The sequence below is a fragment of the Oryctolagus cuniculus genome, chromosome 18 (genome assembly GCF_051225735.1).
Source record: "Oryctolagus cuniculus isolate XC-2025 breed Fujian yellow rabbit chromosome 18, ASM5122573v1, whole genome shotgun sequence".
In the NCBI taxonomy this organism is placed as follows: domain Eukaryota; kingdom Metazoa; phylum Chordata; class Mammalia; order Lagomorpha; family Leporidae; genus Oryctolagus; species Oryctolagus cuniculus.
This window is the reverse complement of record NC_142884.1, coordinates 66,433,815-66,452,937: the sequence shown is the minus strand read 5'-3', so window position 1 is coordinate 66,452,937 and position 19,123 is coordinate 66,433,815. Positions and strand designations below refer to the sequence as shown.

Genomic DNA, 19,123 nt, shown 5'->3' with positions numbered 1-19,123 from the left:
TTCTCCTTCCTCCTAGTCCTGCTAAAACCCAGATCCAAGTCGGCTGTAAGGAAGCCAACCCCTCCCCCTCCCTGTCCTCCAGCTCCCCCTGGAGCCAGGCTCCGGCAGTCACCCACAGGTGGGCTGCGGGACTGAGGAGTGGCGGCAGGGAGGGAAGCGAGCTCCTTGACCTCAGGAGCTGGTTTCAGGCACGCAGCTGGTGCGGCCGAGCTGCCAAGGAACCCGGCCCATGGACACCCAGGAGTTAAGTCTGGATTAATGAGGAAAGGGAAGCAACTCGCCTTCTCCTTCCAGGATGGGGAGGTGAGCGGCATGGGCTCTGGGGTGAGGTGCTGCGGGGTCTCCTGCTCTGGCTGGCCCCTCTCAGCCAATTTTCCTGCATCCTGCAACCCCTAGATGACCTTCCTCATGGAATCCCCTCGACCATTCCAAAAGCACTGACCCTAGCGTTTGGGCCTGTGCCCACTGAGAATGTCCCTTTCCAGTCTGTGGGCCTGGGAGACCCCGCGTGGTCCTGTGAAATGCAGTATGGGCCTCTCTTCCACAGCCCGCTCCTCACTCACCTCCCGCCTCTGTAGTTCCTATGCTGTCCTGGGAATGCTAATGTGTCTGTGACAATGAAAGACCGTGAACTCCACCAGACCAAGCTCTGTGTCACATTCACCTGTATACTTCCAGCACTTCGCATGTGTTTACTGAGGAAGCGGAAGGAAGGAAGGAAGGGATGTAGCCCGCCCTTGGGTCCATTTTCACAGGGCACCGAGTACTGAGGACTGCATGACGGGCAGCCAGGACAGGCAGCTCCTCCACGCAGAGACCTTGAGGACATGGATTTAGCTATGCAGGTGCTTTCTCCCACTGCTGATGGGAGTGCGAAGTGGACTAGCTTTTCAGGGGACAGAATGACAATGTGTATTGAAACACACGTTCCCTTTTGACCAGACAAGCTGGCTTCTAGGGATTTGTCTCAAGTAGTCATGGATGGGTACAAAGGTCAAGTTACACGAATGTTACAAAGTTGTTTATAATATCGCCCTGAAAGAGCAGACACAGAGAGTTCTTCTCTACAGTGGAGGTGTAGACGGACAAATGACACTGAGTGACATGGAAAGTGAAAAGGTAGAATAATTAAAGAGAATAAAAGTACTGGCCCCTCACTGTTTTCAGGAAAATGACAGGAAGCTCTCAGAACATTCTGACACATTCTAGATGCACAAGAAACGTGAGCTGTTAGTATTGCTAACATGGTCGTCCTTATCATCAAGAAGCATGAAAGAGCTGCTGGGACCCCCACCGTCACCCTCACCCCCACCCCAATCACCAACCTTGGGCTCTTGGAGCTCTGGAATCGAGAACAGGACCGACTGGCTAAATGTGACCTGGGTGAGGCTGTTGTTCATGATGGAAACTGTTTTCTTCACAACCTGTCCCGGCAGGACAGCCCCCAGCTTCACAATCCTATTGGCTGGATCTAGGACTGAAATCTGTGGGACAAGAAAGAGAGCAGGAAGAGGGGTTCATTAGTTAATAAGAAAAAGAAACATTATGATATGTTCCCCAATGGTTAGGCAAGGGTGGTTCTCTCTTTTCCAGTAACATAACTTCTTCATATTAGATAAGCTTTCATTCACAATGTACATGAAATGCCTGTGAAACCACTAATAATTAATCCTAGGTTGAGGGAGAAGGCATTTGGTCCAGCAGTTAACGTGCCCACATCCCACTCTGGAGTGCCTGGGCTCCTGACTCCCACTTCCTGCCCACGTATACTCTGGGTGGTGGCTGTGATGGCTCCATTAACCGGGCTCTGGCCACTCACATGGGAGACCTGGGTTGGGTTTCCAGTTCCTGGCTTTGGCATGGGCCAGGCCCAGTTGTTGTGAGCTTTTGGGGAAAGAACCAGCAGATGAAAATTCTGTTCCTCCCCCACCCTTTTAAATATTTATTTATTTACTTGAAAGTCAGAGTTACACAGAGAGGGAGGAGAGGCAGAGAGATAAAGAGGTCTTCCATCCGCTGGTTCACTCCCCAGTTGGCTGCAATGGCCAGAGCTGTGCCAATCCGAAGCCAGGAGCTTCTTCCGGGTCTCCCATGCAGGTGCAGGGGTCCAAGGACTTGGGCCACCTTCTACTGCTTTCCCAGGTCATAGCAGAGAGCTAGATCAGAAGTGGAGCAGCCAGGTCTCGAACCGGTGTACATATGGGATGTGGGCACTGCAGGCAGTGGCTTTACCCACCACACCACAGTGCCGGCCCCTCTGTCTGCTTCTCAACTTAAAAACAAAATCCCCACATCAATCAATTAATTAAACAAATAAAAGAACAAAAGTTAATTAATTAAAAAAATAAAAGGACAAAAATTATTTAATTAAAAATAAATAGAAGGACAGAAAAATAACCCCAAATGGCGCTGAGTGTTATGAAGGTAAGACTTAGGGTATCTTGATAGCACCTTGCAGGGGGTTGAAGCTAGACGAGGGGCTCAGGGAGGCCTTCTTCCTGAAGATGGCATGTTCTCACGGGGGCGCGAAACAAAAGTGGGGCCTTGCCAGTTTGAGTCAAGGTGGGTGTGGATTGGGGAGCACCCCAAGGCAAGGTGTCAACCTGTGGAAAGGCCCTGAGTGGCTGAGCCCAGACCTGTGGAGAGCCAGTAGCTGAGCGGGTGACTGTAGAGAGGTAGTCAGGTCTTGCAAGGCTGCGCAGGCCATTGGTGGGGGCAAGAAAGGAGAGGCTGGGCTTTGTTCGGGAAGAAATGGGAAATCAGAGAAGCGTGGAGTGACCCAGTCCAGTGTCGTCTGTGCAAGTGCTCTGGCTTGCTCCTCTGCGGAGGATGGGTTGGAAGAGGGCACGAGGGGAAGTGTGAGGAGTTGAGAGCGGGGAGGTAGAGATGGAGATAGTGGCGGTAGAGATGGAGAGACAGAGATGCACTTCCAAGTCCTCCCCAAGGCACTGATGGGAACACTGGCCTGGATTGGGCCAAGGTCACGCTGAGCCTTACCCTTCAGGCTGGCACTGAGCTACACTGTGCAGAACCTACTGGTCACTGTCATTCAATCAGCCACTAAGCCATATCCTCCCTCAGTGGTATTTATTTTATTTCATTTAAAGTTTTGATTTATTTGAAGAGAGGGAGGGAGGGAGGTAGAGGGAAGGAGATGGAGAAGGAGACAGAGATTCCATCTGCTGGTTTACTCCCCAAATGCCCACCACGGCTATGGTTATCTTAGGTTGAGCCAGGACTAGGGAACTCAATCCAGGTCTCCCTTGTGGATGGTAGGGACTAACGCATTCAGCCATTACCTGCTCCCTCCCAGGGTGTACAATATCCAGAAGCAGGATTTAGAAACATAGCCAGGACTTGAACCCAGGCACTCCAATATGGGATGCAGGCATCTTATAAGTGACTTACAAGTGATTGTAACTAGTATGAGCCCCCCGCATTGTCTTGAAATCCCGTCCACATGTTTCTATTTTGTCTGCAAAGGCAAGAAAGTCCCCCAGCAACCAGCAAGCTCCTGGACTGAGTGATCTGGATCTACTGAAAGGACTCTGCACACACGGAGTGCTGAATAAACAAATGGAATGGCAAGCAAATGACTCAATGGCACCAGAGGATACCTTGTCGCTGGCTTGGCCCAAGACACACCAGGCGGCAATGTCTCATAGCCTCCGTGGCTTGGATGGGAAGGCTGCCAGGAATACACCCTCCCTTTTCCCCTTGGTTGCTGAAACAGCCATGCATCGAGAATCTTGGAAGGGTTTCAGTCTTCCCAAACCTGCTACTACAACACAAACACTCCCACCAGATAAACACCTTAAACGTTTGAGGACCCTGTGAACAAAGAGGTGGACAGTTGGATATAACTATTCCTTTTCCATTTGGGTGGAAGGGATGCCCTTGGTCAAGTATAACTCTGGGATTTGCGATTGGCTTGAGACTGTTAATCAATAAAAGTGTTAAGGAAAGACATCCCATAATTGAAACTTATGTCTGTGTACCTCGCTTAACAAAATGTCTCCTATTAAACCTAAAGCCAAATGTGGCCCAGTGGGATAGGAAGAGGATGGACTTGGAGAGCTGCACCTGGTCACCTGGAACTCTCCCACGAAGAACGCTTCCCCAGCACCTGTCGTCATGTGTGTCCTTTGTCACAGTGAGGTTTGGGATTGGATAGGATCTGTGTCCCACCTGAGTCTGATCTGACAATTCGCCTGTTTGTATGGCTGGGGACATCGTCCTAGTGGGGCTGACTGACTCACATCCCGTAGCCTGGGGGACAGAGACCTGGGGACAGGGGAGTGATCTGTGGGCTGCGGTTGGCAAATGCACCTTCCTGGAAAGGCAGGAAGGAGGGTGCCGACCCCAAGGGCCTCCCTACCTGCTTCTTACCTTCAACTCAGTGCCTTTCCCCTTGATTTCCACCGTTTGTTGTGAGAGTCCGTTAATTTCAAAAGGGATGAGTTCTCGGTAGCTGACACTTTCCCGGGGATAAAAGACGATTGGAACCTCCAGTGCCTTTCCTGGCTTCAGCACGTCCACATGGAAGTTCACCTCAAGGTGGCTGGTGTTGGTGTACAAGCAATCTATGCTGGAGGAAACCAAGAGGAAGGTGTGTCAGCTTGAAGAAGACTGGCCCAGAGGGGCGGGTTCTGTCCCCTGTGTCTATGGGCTGGGTACTTGCTGCACTTCGTGCCCGCTGTCCTAGAGCCATGGCAGTCACCAAGACGTGGAGTGGCCTCAGCAAAGACCCAGTCCGTGCCCTCCTAGGCCCAGTCACGCTGCTCCCCCAGATCACGTCCTGGGACCTGGGCAGAACTGAGTCCCAAGACTCAAAGGCTCACACCCCTCTGCTCGCTGTTATTTCCACTGTACTGATGCTCTGTTTCTTTTTTTTTTTTCTTTTTCTTTTTTATTTGACAGGTAGAGTTATAGACAGTGAGCAAGAGAGAGAGAGAAAGGTCTTCCTTCCGGGTTCACTCCCCAAATGGCCGCCACAGCCGGCGCTGTGCTGATCCGAAGCCAGGAGCCAGGTGCTTCCTCCTGGTCTCCCATGCGGGTGCTGGGCCCAAGCACTTGGGCCATCCTCCACTGCACTCCCGGGCCACAGCAGAGAGCTGGACTGGAAGAGGAGCAACCAGGACTTGAATCGGCGCCCGCATAGGATGCTGGCGCCGCAGGCGGAGGATTAACCAAATGAGCCCCGGCGCCAGCCCCTGATGCTCTGTTTCCTAGTGTGTCACATGGTTTTGTGCCCCTGCATATGAAGGGGGGCAACGAGGAGGAGGATGTGTTCTACAGTCAGACAGACAGGAGAGTGAGCCAGGCTCCATCACTACCTTGCCACATGGCTTTGGAAGCTACCCAGTCCACTCAGTCTCTCTTTCCTTATATGTAGAATGGGGGTAGTGATAGCTAGTTCTTAAGAGTTGTTGGGGGGCTGGCACTGTGGTGTAGTGAGTAAAGCCGCCGCTGCCTGTAGTGCCGGCATCCCATAGGGGCACTGGTTAGAGTCCCAGCAGCTCCACTTCCGATCCACCCCTCTGCTGTGGCCTGGGAAAGCAGTGGAAGATGGCCCAAGTCCTTGGGCCCGAGAAGAAGCTCCTGGCTCCTGGCTTTGGATTGGCGCAGCTCCGGCTGTTGCAGCCATTTGGGGAGTGAACCCGTGGATGGAAGACCTCTCTCTCTCTCTTTGCCTCTCCTTCTTACTTTGTGTAACTCTGACTTTCAAAGCAAATAAATAAATCTTTAAATAAAAAGAGTTGTTGGGAGGATTAAATGAGATAAAATGATTAAAGCAAGGAGTGCCACCGTGGCATAGTAGGCTAAGTCTCCGCCTACATCTGCTATGGGCATCAGTTTGAGTCTTGGATGCTCCACTCCAATCCGGCTCTCTGATAATGTGCCTGGGAAAGCAGCAGAACAAGGTCCATGTGCTAAGTGCTTGGACCCCTGAACCCATGTGGGAGACCCAGATGAAGGTCCTGGCTCCTGGCCCTGGATCAGCCCAGTTCCAGCTGTTGTAGCCATTTGGTGAGTGAACCAGTGGATGGAAGACCTCCCTCTCTGTTTCTCCCTCTCTCTGTTTGTAACTCTGCCTCTCAAATAAATATATAAATAAATCTTCAAAAATGATAAAAGTGATTAAAGCAGCCACTAAACACGTCACAGAGGACATATTCTGTAAAGGTGAGTTACTACTACTTTACTTGCTTGACTAGATGGGATCCTGAAAGATCAAGTTTACCTCACTCCTCAGCCAGGTGGTAAGACACCTAGACCTCCCCATAGCACCCTCCTCATCTCATCTCCTTTACAGGTATTTAGGGAAGGAGTCTGGCTAGGCAATGGACAGAAGTCAATGCTTTAAAGTACAACTGAGATTACATCAAATTATGCAAGCAAGAGCATAGGTAGATAGGATTTTTAAAGTTTTCTTTTGTATTTATTTGAGATAGAGATTTTCTCTCTCTCGCTCATATAGCTCACGGCTACCCAGCTGTAGCATCAGTGATTAGAATAGGGGCCCAGCATTTATGGCCACGGTGTCTCACCTTTTTTGTCTTGGGAGGACTTCACCTGTGTGGGCTCCGTAGGACCCACAGGGAGCTACAGAGCCATCTGCACGCTCTGGGCAGCCTGCTTACCTCATGGACGTTTCTTCTTTGTTGGTGATGACCAGGGTTTGTTTGTAGGGAGGCATCCCAGCTTGGTAGATGAAGCAGGTCCCGAAGTTGTAGCTGGTGAAGGAGAAATGGACAGCCGGGCTCACAGCACAGCCTGCAAGGCTGCACAGAAAGGTTGGGCCGTGGCTGATCTGCAGGGGAGGAAAGGACGGTGGGAACGTGATGAGCAGGGGAAAGAGAGGGCACTGAAGCCCACAGGTGAAGGAGGAAAGGATTTGGGGCTTTAAAAATACAGGTCCCGGGGCCCCCTCTCCAGATTCCGATTCAGTTAGCTAGAGGTTTGTCTATTTAAGAAAAGCTGCTCTTGCAATGAGACCCGACGTTGGCTCTTCTCTCTGCTTTTGCAGCAATGGTTCAGCTTGAAGGCTGGGTGTCACGGTGGATGTGGCTGATTTTAACCCAATACCCGCTCCCCACGGCTTCCTTACCAGCCAGACTCTGACTGCTTGCCAATCTAACTGGTTAAAAAACAACCCTAGATTTCCTGTCTTCCCTTGCATCTCAGGGAGGGGCCCCTGGACAGAGTTCTGGTCATCAGGTTGTACACAGAAGAGGGCAGTGTCTGGTCTTAAATTGAGAGGCCAAGTCTTGTGGGGAAGAGCTCTTTGCCTTTGTATTCACTCTGGAATGAAGACAGAGGCTGCAGGTAGATGGTCACCTGGTGTTCAGGGGATGACAAGAATGAGGGCAGAGATGCCAATGATACCAAGGATGAGAGTGGAAACCTACAGAGAGCACGTTTTGCCGTCTACTCTCCCAGGAACACGAACCACTGGCACATGACCTTGATTTGCTCTTCACAAACTCTTCATAATATAAACTTTCATAAATCAATAATTGATTTAAGGAATCAATGTTCATTTTAAGCATCATTTAATCTAAACATCATTAGAATAAATAACAAGTCACTGGCACAAATTTTCATAAACTGCTTGATAAACTTAAAAACATTTTCTTATTCAAGGTTTTTAATGTCTTTATGTTTTATGGCTGACTCCCTAAAACGGATTGAAAGATAACACCTTCAGCTCTTCTGCCAATTAGAGCAGAAAGATCTTACGGGCATCTGATTTTTTTTTTTTTTTTATAAAAAATTAAAGTTCTGGAAGACCTCTCAACAAGGCTATTTCATCACATGACTCAGAATGGTGTGCAATTTAAAATGTGTGGGTTACTTTTACCATGTTTGGATCACAGTTCCCCATAGGTAACTATCATCTCCTTCTCTAGTTTTTCCTTTTAAAAGTTTTTTGTGTCAGCTTCTTGTTGGCTCGAGGGTCATTTCCACCTCAGGCAGCTGCAGTGTTAAACAATGGCCACTGGCTGTTTTTGACAAATGCCCCATGAGAAAAGGAAGCTGTGAGTCAGGTCAAATCAAAGCAAGCCCTTTCTGTGGGGGTTTCCAGGGAACGTCCAGACAGGACACACAGTGATAACTGTTTTAGAGCTGGGCTTTTGGGGGAGGCCCAGGCCTGCTCTGTCTCGTTCTACTTTGGCTGCATTGCTTTTCAAGATTACTGCAGAACTGGGAGAAGACAGTGGGAATTGGGCAAGTTAAAATACCACAAAGCTGCTATTATGGCTATTCAGCCGTTTTTCTTGAACCAATGCTCTTAAGATTGTTGGAAGCCTGTGGTCAATATCCAGAATTCTGAAAAAGTTGATTTTGACTTTTGTTGGTGCTTTCATTTCTACAGGAGGTAACTGTTTTAGATAAATTTATCTGCTACTCCTGCTGATGTCACAATTCCTTTTTGATTCAATAATTTATCCTGGAAAATGTGCATACTGTCCCTTGTCCCATCTGTTTCTCTTATTTCTTTTGAGTGCTGATCGGTATTCCAGTGCATGGATGGTCAACCACCTTTTAGTCACCACTTACTCACCAGGCACCTCAACCACAAAGGCCTTTGCTCTGACATTGGGGCTGTTTCTAATATAACCACCTCCGGGAGCTTCTGGACAGGCGAAAAAGACCAAGGCTGTGTAGGAGAATCAGCCCGTCAAGGCAGTAGGCCGAGTGTGGTCAGCGTCTGACCGTTAAATGGTCTCACCTTGATTCTGAGTTCGAGGCCCTTCAAGACACAGTTCTTAAATGGTTGGAAAGACAGGGTGGCGTGGACTGTCTGTGCCACATCCACAGTGCCATCGATGGGTGAAAATTCCAAGTACTGCAGCAGCGCTTTGGAGCCAGAGAGCTCCGCCTGGAAGCTGAAGTTGAACTTCCCAGTGTTGATAAAGCTGAACTCACACTGGACACATTCATTTAACTCCACCTGTGAGACAGAGAACAGGGTAGTGAAGGCAGACTAGCATTCCCTTCCCTGAGGAAGACAGCGCGGTGGATAATGTTGGGGCGCTAAGGGTCACCAACTTGATGTAGCCAGGTTCCGTATTCCCGCAGGAGCTACGGGTGTGGGCACGGGGTCTCCTCACACCTCCAGAGTAAGATGGCAGCTTAATTCTCAGACCTCCCTCGGCAGTCAAACATCCTTCCTGTATGTTTTACACTCATACAAACATTCTTACCTCTCTTCATTGCCTCCCCAGTCCCCCAAACTTCTAGTAAGAAAAACCTTCGCATCACAGCGACATGAGCCACTTCTGGCATGCTTCTGCTCTGCTGGTCTCCTTCGCACTTGAAACACAGAGATTCAGCTGAAAGTCACTTGTACCACCTTCCCCAGTCAGTGCGGAAAGAGAGAGAGAGAGAGAGCGAGCGAGCGAGAGCGAGCTGGGAGTGGAGGGGCTCTTACACCTCTACCTCATAGAAGTTGACGACGTTGGTCTGGTTAGGAGTCAAGAGCGTGGTGGTGCCAGCCCTGTCCTTGCACTTGACCTCTGCACTCATGGTGTAGCCCTCGGCCTTGACGTTCAGCGTCAGAGGGTGGACTTTCTTTTTCACGTTGCAGATCAAATTGAAGTTCACATCTCCTTCCAGCTTTGGCGTGAAGAAGATATCAATTGGGAACCTGGTTGGGAAACAAGATGGCAGACTAGCTGGTTAGATTAACCCGTTAAAACCTGATAAACAAAAATGTGCCTGCCAGAGGAGCGGACATGTGATGAGAAAAGGTGCCCAAAGGCACTGCAAATTATGATGAACTTGTAAGATGTGCCAGGCCAGGCATCACTCCGGGGATGCAAGCAAACACCAGAGAGCAAGACAAAGAACACAAACACCAGAGCAAACACTAGGGACAAGGACTTCAGATTCTCCACTCACAAGACCCTGCTGTCTAGAGTTGGAAGACAGGTTACGAGGAGTGCACTCTAAAGGGGTCCCCTGGCTGGAGGGCCTCTCTCCCTTCCTCCTGGGAGGGTGCATCCTGAGGTCTTTGCTTTCCTTTACCTGGACAGTGGCGGGATCCAGCCTTCCATAGGACAAACCACCAGGCAGCTGCTGAAAGCTTCAGAGTAGCGAGAGTCATCCTGGATGGCAAAGCTGAAGCCCTGTTCCTCCTTGTTGATGATCTGCACAGTCTCCCTGGCTTCTCGGCCTGGGGAGGAAACATGTGGCCTCAGAGGGGCCTCCTGAGGGACCCCAGATGTCCCATAGGCAGGGGATGCCTACTTCCTTTTTATTTTTTATTTTTTTTGACAGGTAGAGTTAAACAATGAGAGAGAGAGACAGAGAGAAAGGTCTTCCTTTTTTCTGTTGGTTCACCCCAAAATGGCTGCTAAGGCCAGTGCTGTGCCGATCCGGAGCCAGGAGCCAGGTGTTTCATCTTGGTCTCCCATGCAGGTGCAGGGCCCAAGCACTTGGGCCATCCTCTACTGCCCTCCCGGGCCACAGTAGAGAGCTGGACTGGAAGAGGAGCAGCCGGGACTAGAACCCGGAGCCCATATGGGATGCCGGCGCTGCAGGTGGAGGATTAACCAAATGAGCCACGGCACCGGCTCCATCCTTTTTATTTTTTAAATAACTATTTATGGGGCCGGCACTTTAGTGGGTAAAGCCATCTCCTGCAGTGTCAGCATCCCATATGGGTACCAGTTCAAGTCCTAACTGCTCCACTTCTGATCCAGCTCCCTGCTAATGCACCTGGGAAAAGCAGCAGAGGATGGCCTAACTCCTTGGGTCCCTGCACTCATGTGGGAGATCTGGAAGAAGCTCCTGGTTCCTGGCTTCCAGTTGTTGTGGCTATCTGAGGAATGAACCAATGGATGGACTGACTCACTCTCTCTCTCTCTCTCTCTCTCTCTCTCTCTTGCTCACGCTCACGCTCATGCTCTCTGCTATTGCCTCTCTAGAACTCTTTCAAATATTTTGAAAGTCAGAGTTACAGAGAGATTTCTTTCCTTTCCCCTTCCAAATTTCTCAGGCTTTGATACCTTTCTGCCTTCTGTTTGATCTGCACGTGACCTTTCTCCCACGGGGAGATTTCAGGTCTTCTGTCTAGAACTTGACTTCATCAGTTGCCTGCTCTGCATGCCCGTCCTGCCCTGGTCATAGGTCTGGGCTTCCAGTGATGCTGTTTTCTTCCCGTGCTCTTTCAGACTCAGGAATTGTAACATATTCCTGAATTCCTTGATGGGGCTTCACCCTCCTTGGTTCAACCCTTTAATTGCTTACCTCTCTGTAAATAATCCTTGCAGTGAATTCTTTTGAATTTGACCTTGGGTATGCAACGAGTTTCCTGTGCAGAGCCCTAATACATTTACTCTTACTATTTTGTTTTTCCTTTGGCTATTGAAGAACATCTACTTTCCCACCTAAACTCAATCCTTTTGGGATAAAGGTTGCTGGATTAAGTAAAAAAATTTTTAGCATATACAGAGATGTCCCAAATATTGCATGGACCATAATTACACTGAAAATGATTCAGTTTTACCTAAATTAAAAACTGTTCATCCTGTATTTTATTTGGCAACCTTAGCTAGGATTCTAATTGGAACGTGATGAAATTTGCACCTAATATTGGGAGAACTGACAAGTGTTCAGCTCTTGTTTGGGAGCATTTTAATAATACTGTACTTTTCTTTTAAAAAAGCATATTTATTTTCACTTATTTGAAAGGCAAAGTGAAAGAGAGATCTTTCAACCACAGTTCACTCCCCAAATGCCTGCAACAGTCAGGGCTGGGCCAGGCAGAAGCCAGGTACTAGAAACTCGATCCGTGTCTCCCATGAGGGTAGCAAGAACCCAAGTACTTGGGCCATCGTCTGCTGCCTCTCTGTGTGTAAATTAGCAGGAGGCTGGACTGGAAGTGGGGGTGGGTGGGACTTCATCTCCGGCACTCGGATATAGGATGCTGGTGCTCCAAGTGCTGGGTTAAACCACTGCACCATAATGCCTGCCCCAAGGTCCTGTGTTTTCTTGCTACATTTATTAGAGATTGTAGGTTTTGCCAATATTAAATGGATTTGTTTCTGTTTCTAGATGCTTCTTGCTAAAATATGAAAAACTATTGATTTGTGCATATTTGTTTTACATCCAACTGCCTTGTCAAATTATCTTGTTGATTCTAGTAATGTGTTATTTTTCTCTAGAATTCTTTAAGTTTTATGTGTATAAAGTCATTAGTAACAGCAAAATAAGATCATTTTTTCTCGTTTCCCCCAACGTTTATGCCAATTATTCCATTTTGTTGTTTTATCACATTTGCTAAACTCTCAAAATGCTCAATAAGTATTCTTGCCTAATGCCTCATTTTTAAAAAGATTAATTTTATTTGAAAGACAGAGCTACAGAGAGAGGTAGAGGCAGAGAGCAAGGTCTTCTATCCTCTGGTTCACTCCCCAGATGGCTGCAACGGCCAGAGCTGCACCGATCTGAAGCCAGTAGCCAGGAGCCTCCCCTGGGTCTCTCACGCGGGTGCAGGGGCCCAAGGACTTGGGCCATCCTCCATTGCCCTCCCATGCCATAGCAGAGAGCTGGATCGGAAGAGGAACAGCTGGGACTAGAACTGGCGCCCATATGGGATGCCGGCGCTTCAGGACAGGGCTTTAACCTGCTACACCACAGCGCTGGCCACCTAATGCCTCATTTTAATTGAAGTAGTCCTAATGGCTTATTTTTTAAAGATTTTAAAAATTTGAGAGGGCCAGCACCGCGGCTCACTAGGCTAATCCTCCACCTTGCGGCGCCGGTACACCGGGTTCTAGTCCCGGTCGGGGTGCCAGATTCTGTCCCGGTTGCCCCTCTTCCAGGCCAGCTCTCTGCTGTGGCCAGGGAGTACAGTGGAGGATGGCCCAAGTGCTTGGGCCCTGCACACCATGGGAGACCAGGATAAGTACCTGGCTCCTGCCATCGGATCAGCGTGGTGCGCCGGCCGCAGCGGCCATTGGAGGGTGAACCAATGGCAAAGGAAGACCTTTCTCTCTGTCTCTCTCTCTCACTGTCCACTCTGCCTGTCAAAAAAAATAAAAAAAAAATTTTATTTGAGAGGCAGATTTACATACACACACACATACACACACACACACACACAGAGAGAGAGAGAGAGAGAGAATGAATATCTTTCATTTGCTGGTTTACTTTCTCACTCCTCAAATGGCTATAACAGCCAGGGCTGGGCCAGGCAGAAAGCAGGAATCTGTAACTCCAGGCAGGTCTCCCATGTGGGCAGCAGGGAGTACTTGGGCCATCATCTGCTGCTTAACGTGCATAAGGTCTCATGCACATTGGCAGGGAGCTGGGGGACTTGAACTGACGCCCATATGAGATGCCAGCTTTACAGGCAGTGGCTCAACCTGCTGCACTACAACGTTGGTTCCTCTACTGGCTTATACTATACTAACATTTGCCTCTTGATTTTGGTTGCTATTTAACTTTTTCTTTCAATCCCTATTGTGCTGTTAGAGTATTGTTATGAATGTCTGCTAAGTTTTGGCAGTTTGCCCTTTCAGAACATATTAATATGATCACAGGGTTGTTCTTTTTTAGTCTATTGAGGTAATGATTATATCAAAACACACATGTTTGCATTCCTGGATTAAACTGTTTTTGCTATTACTCTTACGTTATATCGCTTATCAGTTCAAACTTTAGTAAATGTCATAATTCCTCCATCCCCATATGTATCAATATGAGAAATATGAAAGGGATGTACATCCAACTGCTAACATTGATTTCCTTTGATGGAGAGGGAAGGATGAGACAGATGGGGAGATTTTAAACTATTTTTTTCATGCAACACCATACAAATTGACTTACTATAAATTGTTTATAAATAAAAGAGCATACCATTCTTTAATAAATAAAAAAGCAAAGGAATGATCTCAGAATTATCTGGTTTTAGTTATATTCTACCCCCACCCCCACTGTGAGGATGATGCAGAGGGCTACCGGGGAGCTGACCATCACCTCCTTTATACCCTTGGGTCCCTATTCAAGTGTCACCTCCCCAGTGTCCACTGCATGCCTTATCCCTCCCACCCTGCTGTATTCTCCTCCAGAGTGCTTGTCCCTATCTGACACACTATGTAGTGTATGTATTTTTTGGTGGTCTACCTCCTGTTACTAGAACGCAAACAGCACGAGTGTAGGAACTTGGTGCTTTATCCCAGTGCATTTCCAACCCAGAGAAAAGTGCCTGTGCCGTGCTGTGGCTCAATGATGTTTGTTGAATTCAATAATATCAATAACTCTGACCATGGTGGATCAAGAAGCATACGACACGCTCATAATGCGGGGGCACAGGCAGAAAGGACAGGGCTGACGCAGGACTTGAAATAAACGGTCTGTCCGGGACCTGAAGGAACCTGCCAAGTAGGCTCTTTACCCAGGCTCTGGTATTTCCTTAGGTTATTAGTGTGTGAGTTTAAAAGACGTTTGATTGAAATTAGACTCAAAGTAAGTATTTTACGGTTTTCTAGAAAGTGGTAGGCTGACATATTTCTGATGTGCTTGTGGAAGGCACCAGGAAAAGCTCCCCACCCAAGTCTGCTGCTGGAGCTCAGGTCACAACGCCTCCTAACAGAAACTGACAGGGCAGCCTACTGCTATGGTTTGGAGAGAAGTTGGGATGCTGAGAGTCCCCCGAAGGCCCATATGTCAAAGGCTTGGTCCCTAGGGTGGCTCTGTTAAGAGGTGGTAGATACTTTAGGAAGTGGAGCCTAATAGGAAGCCCTGAAGGTCACTGGGGGCGTGGCCTCGGGTGGTAGGTCTCCGGTCATCTCGTAAGTTCTCACAAGAAGGTTGTTAGAAAAGACTGCGCTTGTACTCATGTACCCTCTGCTTCTGGCTGATGCTTCCCCTGCATGCACTCTGCCACGGCCAGCCTCTGCCCTCCTTAGAGGCCAAACCAATGGTGCCACCCAATCTTGGACCTGGATTTCCAAAACTATGAGCTAAATAAATATTTTTCTATTTACTTTTTTTTTGACAGGCAGAGTTAGAGAGAGACTGAGAGAAAGGTCTTCCTTTTCCATTGGTTCACCCCCCAAATGGCTGCTGTGGCCAGCGCTGCGCCGTCCGAAGCCAGGAGCCAGGTGCTTCTCCTGGTCTCCCATGCGGGTGCAGGGCTCAAGCACTTGGACCATCCTCCACTGCCTTCCCGGCCACAGCAGAGAGCTGGACTGGAAGAGGAGCAACCGGGACAGAATCCGGCGCCCCGACCGGGACTAGAACCTGGGGTGCAGGCGCCACAGGCAGAGGATTAGCCTAGTGAGCCATGGCGCTGGCCCATTTTTCTACTTACAAAGTTAGTTCCCTGAAATATTTTGCTGCAGTTAGGAAGATGTAATATACTTACCGATGAGGAGAGCACTGAAGTTGAGGTGTGACTTGTCAAGAGAGATGAGCGGGTCAGTGGTTTTGCCTACCAGCAGGAAGGGGACTGAGATATTGTGTTCAGGGATTAAGAAAGTCCATAATGCCTCTGTGATGTCCAGATGGAGAGGTATGAACTGGAACACAATCTAAGAAGACAATTTGGAAGAGAGCCGTGAGAGGCACTTCAATTTCCAGGCTCCCTGTGCTCGGGGAGACTTGCCAGCCCGAGGGCCATGGTGGCTGACAACACCAGGTAAGTGTTATCTTTCTGCAGTCTCAGTAAGGGCATAAATGCATGGCTGTGCTGGCAAATCAACATGTTTGTCCTGCCCACATGCCCTTCGAAGGGAGTCTGCCCCACTGCAGCCTCTGCTGGCTGTCGTATTTTGTGCCATGTCTCTGGATAGAATGGTGGTACTGCAGTAGAAAGGAAACTGAAGAGTTGGCACTATCCCAAAGACAGACAATCCATGTGTTTGTTAAAAGCTTCACACGTAGCCCGACACAAGATGATGAGCAGGGCCAAAGAGATTTTTCTTCTCACAGATTTGGAATCAGAAATAAAATGGCTAGGCCAGTTGGCAGTGGAGCTGGCGGGCAGGGATATCATGGAGTTGAGCTGGAGCCTGGCAAGCCAATATCCATTTGCTAAGTGAGGTTATAGGGCAAATGAAAAATAAGCGAATAAATGAGTGAGAACTGGTCAGTAAAAATGGAATGGAGTAGATGGGTAGAGAGAAGCAGAGAGATCTAGAATCAAAGTTCAATCTTAAAATGCTGCCGCCCCCCCCCCCCTTGAGGTTGCTAGAATGAGTTTCTTTGTGATTGATCCATCAGGACTTAATGGAAGAACAATCATATTTGGCCAGGAAGGAACTAGATGGGTTTAACATGCAGGTTGCAGGCCATGCCACGATGATGCAGGGGCAGAATTCTGGAGATGTGTAACATTCAATGACACCACTGTCCCCCAAAGACCAGCAAAAGATCATGGTCTCTGCAACTTGTTCTCTAGGAATTGGGCAGCATCTTTGATACAATTCTGGGGCCCACTTCCAAATAGGATCCTCTTTGTGTTGGACCCATTTCCTAGATTCTGTCATGCTGAACCAGATGGCCTGCATACTGACAACATGCAGAGGTCAAACTCAAGTAGAGAGTCTACAAACATTTATTGTTCAGTTTGGGAAGTGCTGAACAATTTTTAACTAGCTACCAACGTGAAGACAGGGTGATTGATGTAAAAATTTGGAACTTTTGCTTCTCAAGAAAAGTTTGGGAGAGTTGGTCACCCTGGGCCCACTTGTCTGGGTGATGATCACCTGCCAAACAGGTGTGGTACCCAGGGTTCCCTGTCATTGTCCCCTTGGTCTACTTTATTCTTGTGTAACCTTTCTGAAGGCATCTGAATTCAGACCTTTTGTTTGATAGATTTATTTCTACTTCCAAGAGTCTCTGCAGAATTGACTTCACGTGGAACCCACTGATCCTTCTGGCCAGCAAAATCATATTTCTATAGGTTTTACCCCACCCCTTTAAATTACTATGTAAACATTTCAGACTAAGCCAAGGGACATGACTCCATTACCCTATCTTGCCCTTTGGCCTAAGTAAAAATAAACCCTTATCTTTTCACAGTTGTCTTTACTTCAGGCTACTGCATGGGTCCCAGAGTCCCCAGGCACTGATGTCTGATTACACCTTGCTGCTGGAATATTCTCCAGTTTTAAAAACTGCAAATCCTAGAGCTCTCTCTTCCGTGGCCAGCCAAGAGCGCTTAGGTTATCTTGTTCATCAGGGTTGCCAAATGCATATGGTGGACACCGGCAAATACTTGCTGAGTGATGAGCGCTTCGTTGGGGCTCTCTGACTTCACCTGCTGTCTATGACACACTTGCTGTGCAGAGACAGCCAGGATGATCTCAGCCCTGGGTTGAGGGCTCATTGGCACACACCTCAGCCTTCTTCTCGGGGTGGATGAAGCCCTTCTCCGTGAGGCACGTGAAGGCCGGAGGGTTCTGCAGACTCTCCTGCTCCTCAGAGATCCAGAAGAAGGAGTAGGTGCTATTGGTCAGGTTCAGGATTGTGAAAGTCCTGGCCAAGGGAAGATGAAGGACAGCAGAGAGTGAGAGAGGGGATTAAGGATTAAGAGAATTTGCATGAAACCTGGCCCCAGTACAGTGCCCAATCCGAGAATGAGAACTGCTCTGAGTATTTTGTCACTATAGAAATGAAAAGTCCACCCCATCTGGGGATCCAAAGGAGGGCTAGGGTTCTCTGGACTTGGGGGAACAATTCTGCCAAAGGCCTGCTTGCCCTGGTTTCCCACTGTGGTCCAGGGTTATAGCTTTCTCTCTTCCCTCATCTCGCCAATGTCACAACTGAGAACACAGAATAACCTGAATGTTCTCAAAATTCAGCCTTCTAAGTAGGGTATCAAGCCTAGCTTGTTTCTCCGAGTTCTTCCTCTGAGTTTGTCAGAAACAGTGACTGCTACGAATTTAGCTGATGCACATCAAAGCAACTCACCGGAGATTCTTGCCTCCTATGCCCACACTAGTGAACTCAATCACCCGGGTGTTTGGATCCAGAGGGGCAGCCCCAGATCCTCGGAGCTCTGGGTTGCGCCGATGACCACTGATGTAGTCGGAGTCCTTCAGGTCGAAATGACAGACAGGCAAGAAGCTCCGCCCTTTTACTACTAGGACTGGACCTTGCATTCCAGGGGGCAGATTGGGAATCCTGAGGAGACATGGTTATTTTTATTTCTGCTTTGTTTTGTAAACAGTTATTATTTTCTTTTTAAAAACTAATCAATCAATTAATTAATTAGAGAGGCAGATAGACAGAGAGACACAGAGAGCTCCTTTCTGCTGGTTCTCTTCCCAAACACCTGCTTCTAGTTGCTGAAACTGGGATCCAGAAACTCTATCCAGGCATCTCATGTGAGTGGCAGGGACCCAATTACTTGAGCCATCAGTGCTGCCACCCAGGGTCTGCATTAGCAGGGAGCTGGAGTCAGGAATGGAGATGGGACTCAGACTCAGCACTCTGTTATGGAGTGTGGGTGTCTCTAACTGCTAGGACAAACATCTGCTCCAATTGCTGCTTTTTTAGTTAGCTGGAGATGAGTGTTATAACCACCAGAATGTGAGGAGAGGCTGGGTCTGTCTTGGTCAACAACATCACCTCAACACCTTGATCAGTACATGATAGATAGTGGGCATTTGTGAATTGCTGAATGGGTGTATGCATGAATAGGCTACACATGAGGGGTTTGAATTTGGGTTCCTTCTATGGACCTAAGCACGAATGCAAGTTGATTCCTCCATCAGTGGTGAGAAAAATCTCTGCTGTAAAATGAGGGACACTCTGGGCCCTCTCACAGGCGTTCAGTGGGATTTAAAAGTAACCTGGAAATCCTTAGAAAAGCATCCTGAGCTCCTTGGAGAAGGCAGCCTGGGTATGAGCAGACTCCTAGGACCAAGGTGAGCTGGCCCAGGTATGGAGGGGTCTCTGGGGTGTGACTGTAGGGGCCTCAGGAGGCTCTGACAGCTCTTGTAGGCTCTGCTACCCTGCGGAATTCCTCTGCAAGGTATCAGTTCCCCCAGAGCAGTTCTGGGAGAGGACACCACATGAGGGACTTTCACTGTCAGACGTCATGAGACAAGATCTTCTCTCTCTGGGCCTGGGCAGCATGGATTCCTCACTTACCATATAC

The 19,123-nt window shown here is 48.5% G+C and overlaps 1 protein-coding gene across 4 annotated transcripts in view; it reads right to left on the bottom strand.

The window, feature by feature from the left end:
* The window catches only part of HYDIN (HYDIN axonemal central pair apparatus protein), a 409,263-nt gene that overhangs the window by 26,070 nt on the left and 364,070 nt on the right, over positions 1–19,123 (bottom strand). For all 4 annotated transcript variants that reach the window (XM_051847253.3, XM_070062720.2, XM_051847256.3 and 1 more), the window contains 9 exons: positions 17,932–18,144; positions 17,358–17,496; positions 15,383–15,548; positions 10,036–10,183; positions 9,448–9,655; positions 8,738–8,959; positions 6,645–6,814; positions 4,390–4,588; positions 1,326–1,484 (listed from right to left, as the gene is read on the bottom strand). In XM_051847253.3, the coding sequence (XP_051703213.3) occupies positions 1,326–1,484; positions 4,390–4,588; positions 6,645–6,814; positions 8,738–8,959; positions 9,448–9,655; positions 10,036–10,183; positions 15,383–15,548; positions 17,358–17,496; positions 17,932–18,144 (1,624 nt within the window). The remainder of the gene's footprint in view (positions 1–1,325; positions 1,485–4,389; positions 4,589–6,644; positions 6,815–8,737; positions 8,960–9,447; positions 9,656–10,035; positions 10,184–15,382; positions 15,549–17,357; positions 17,497–17,931; positions 18,145–19,123) is intronic.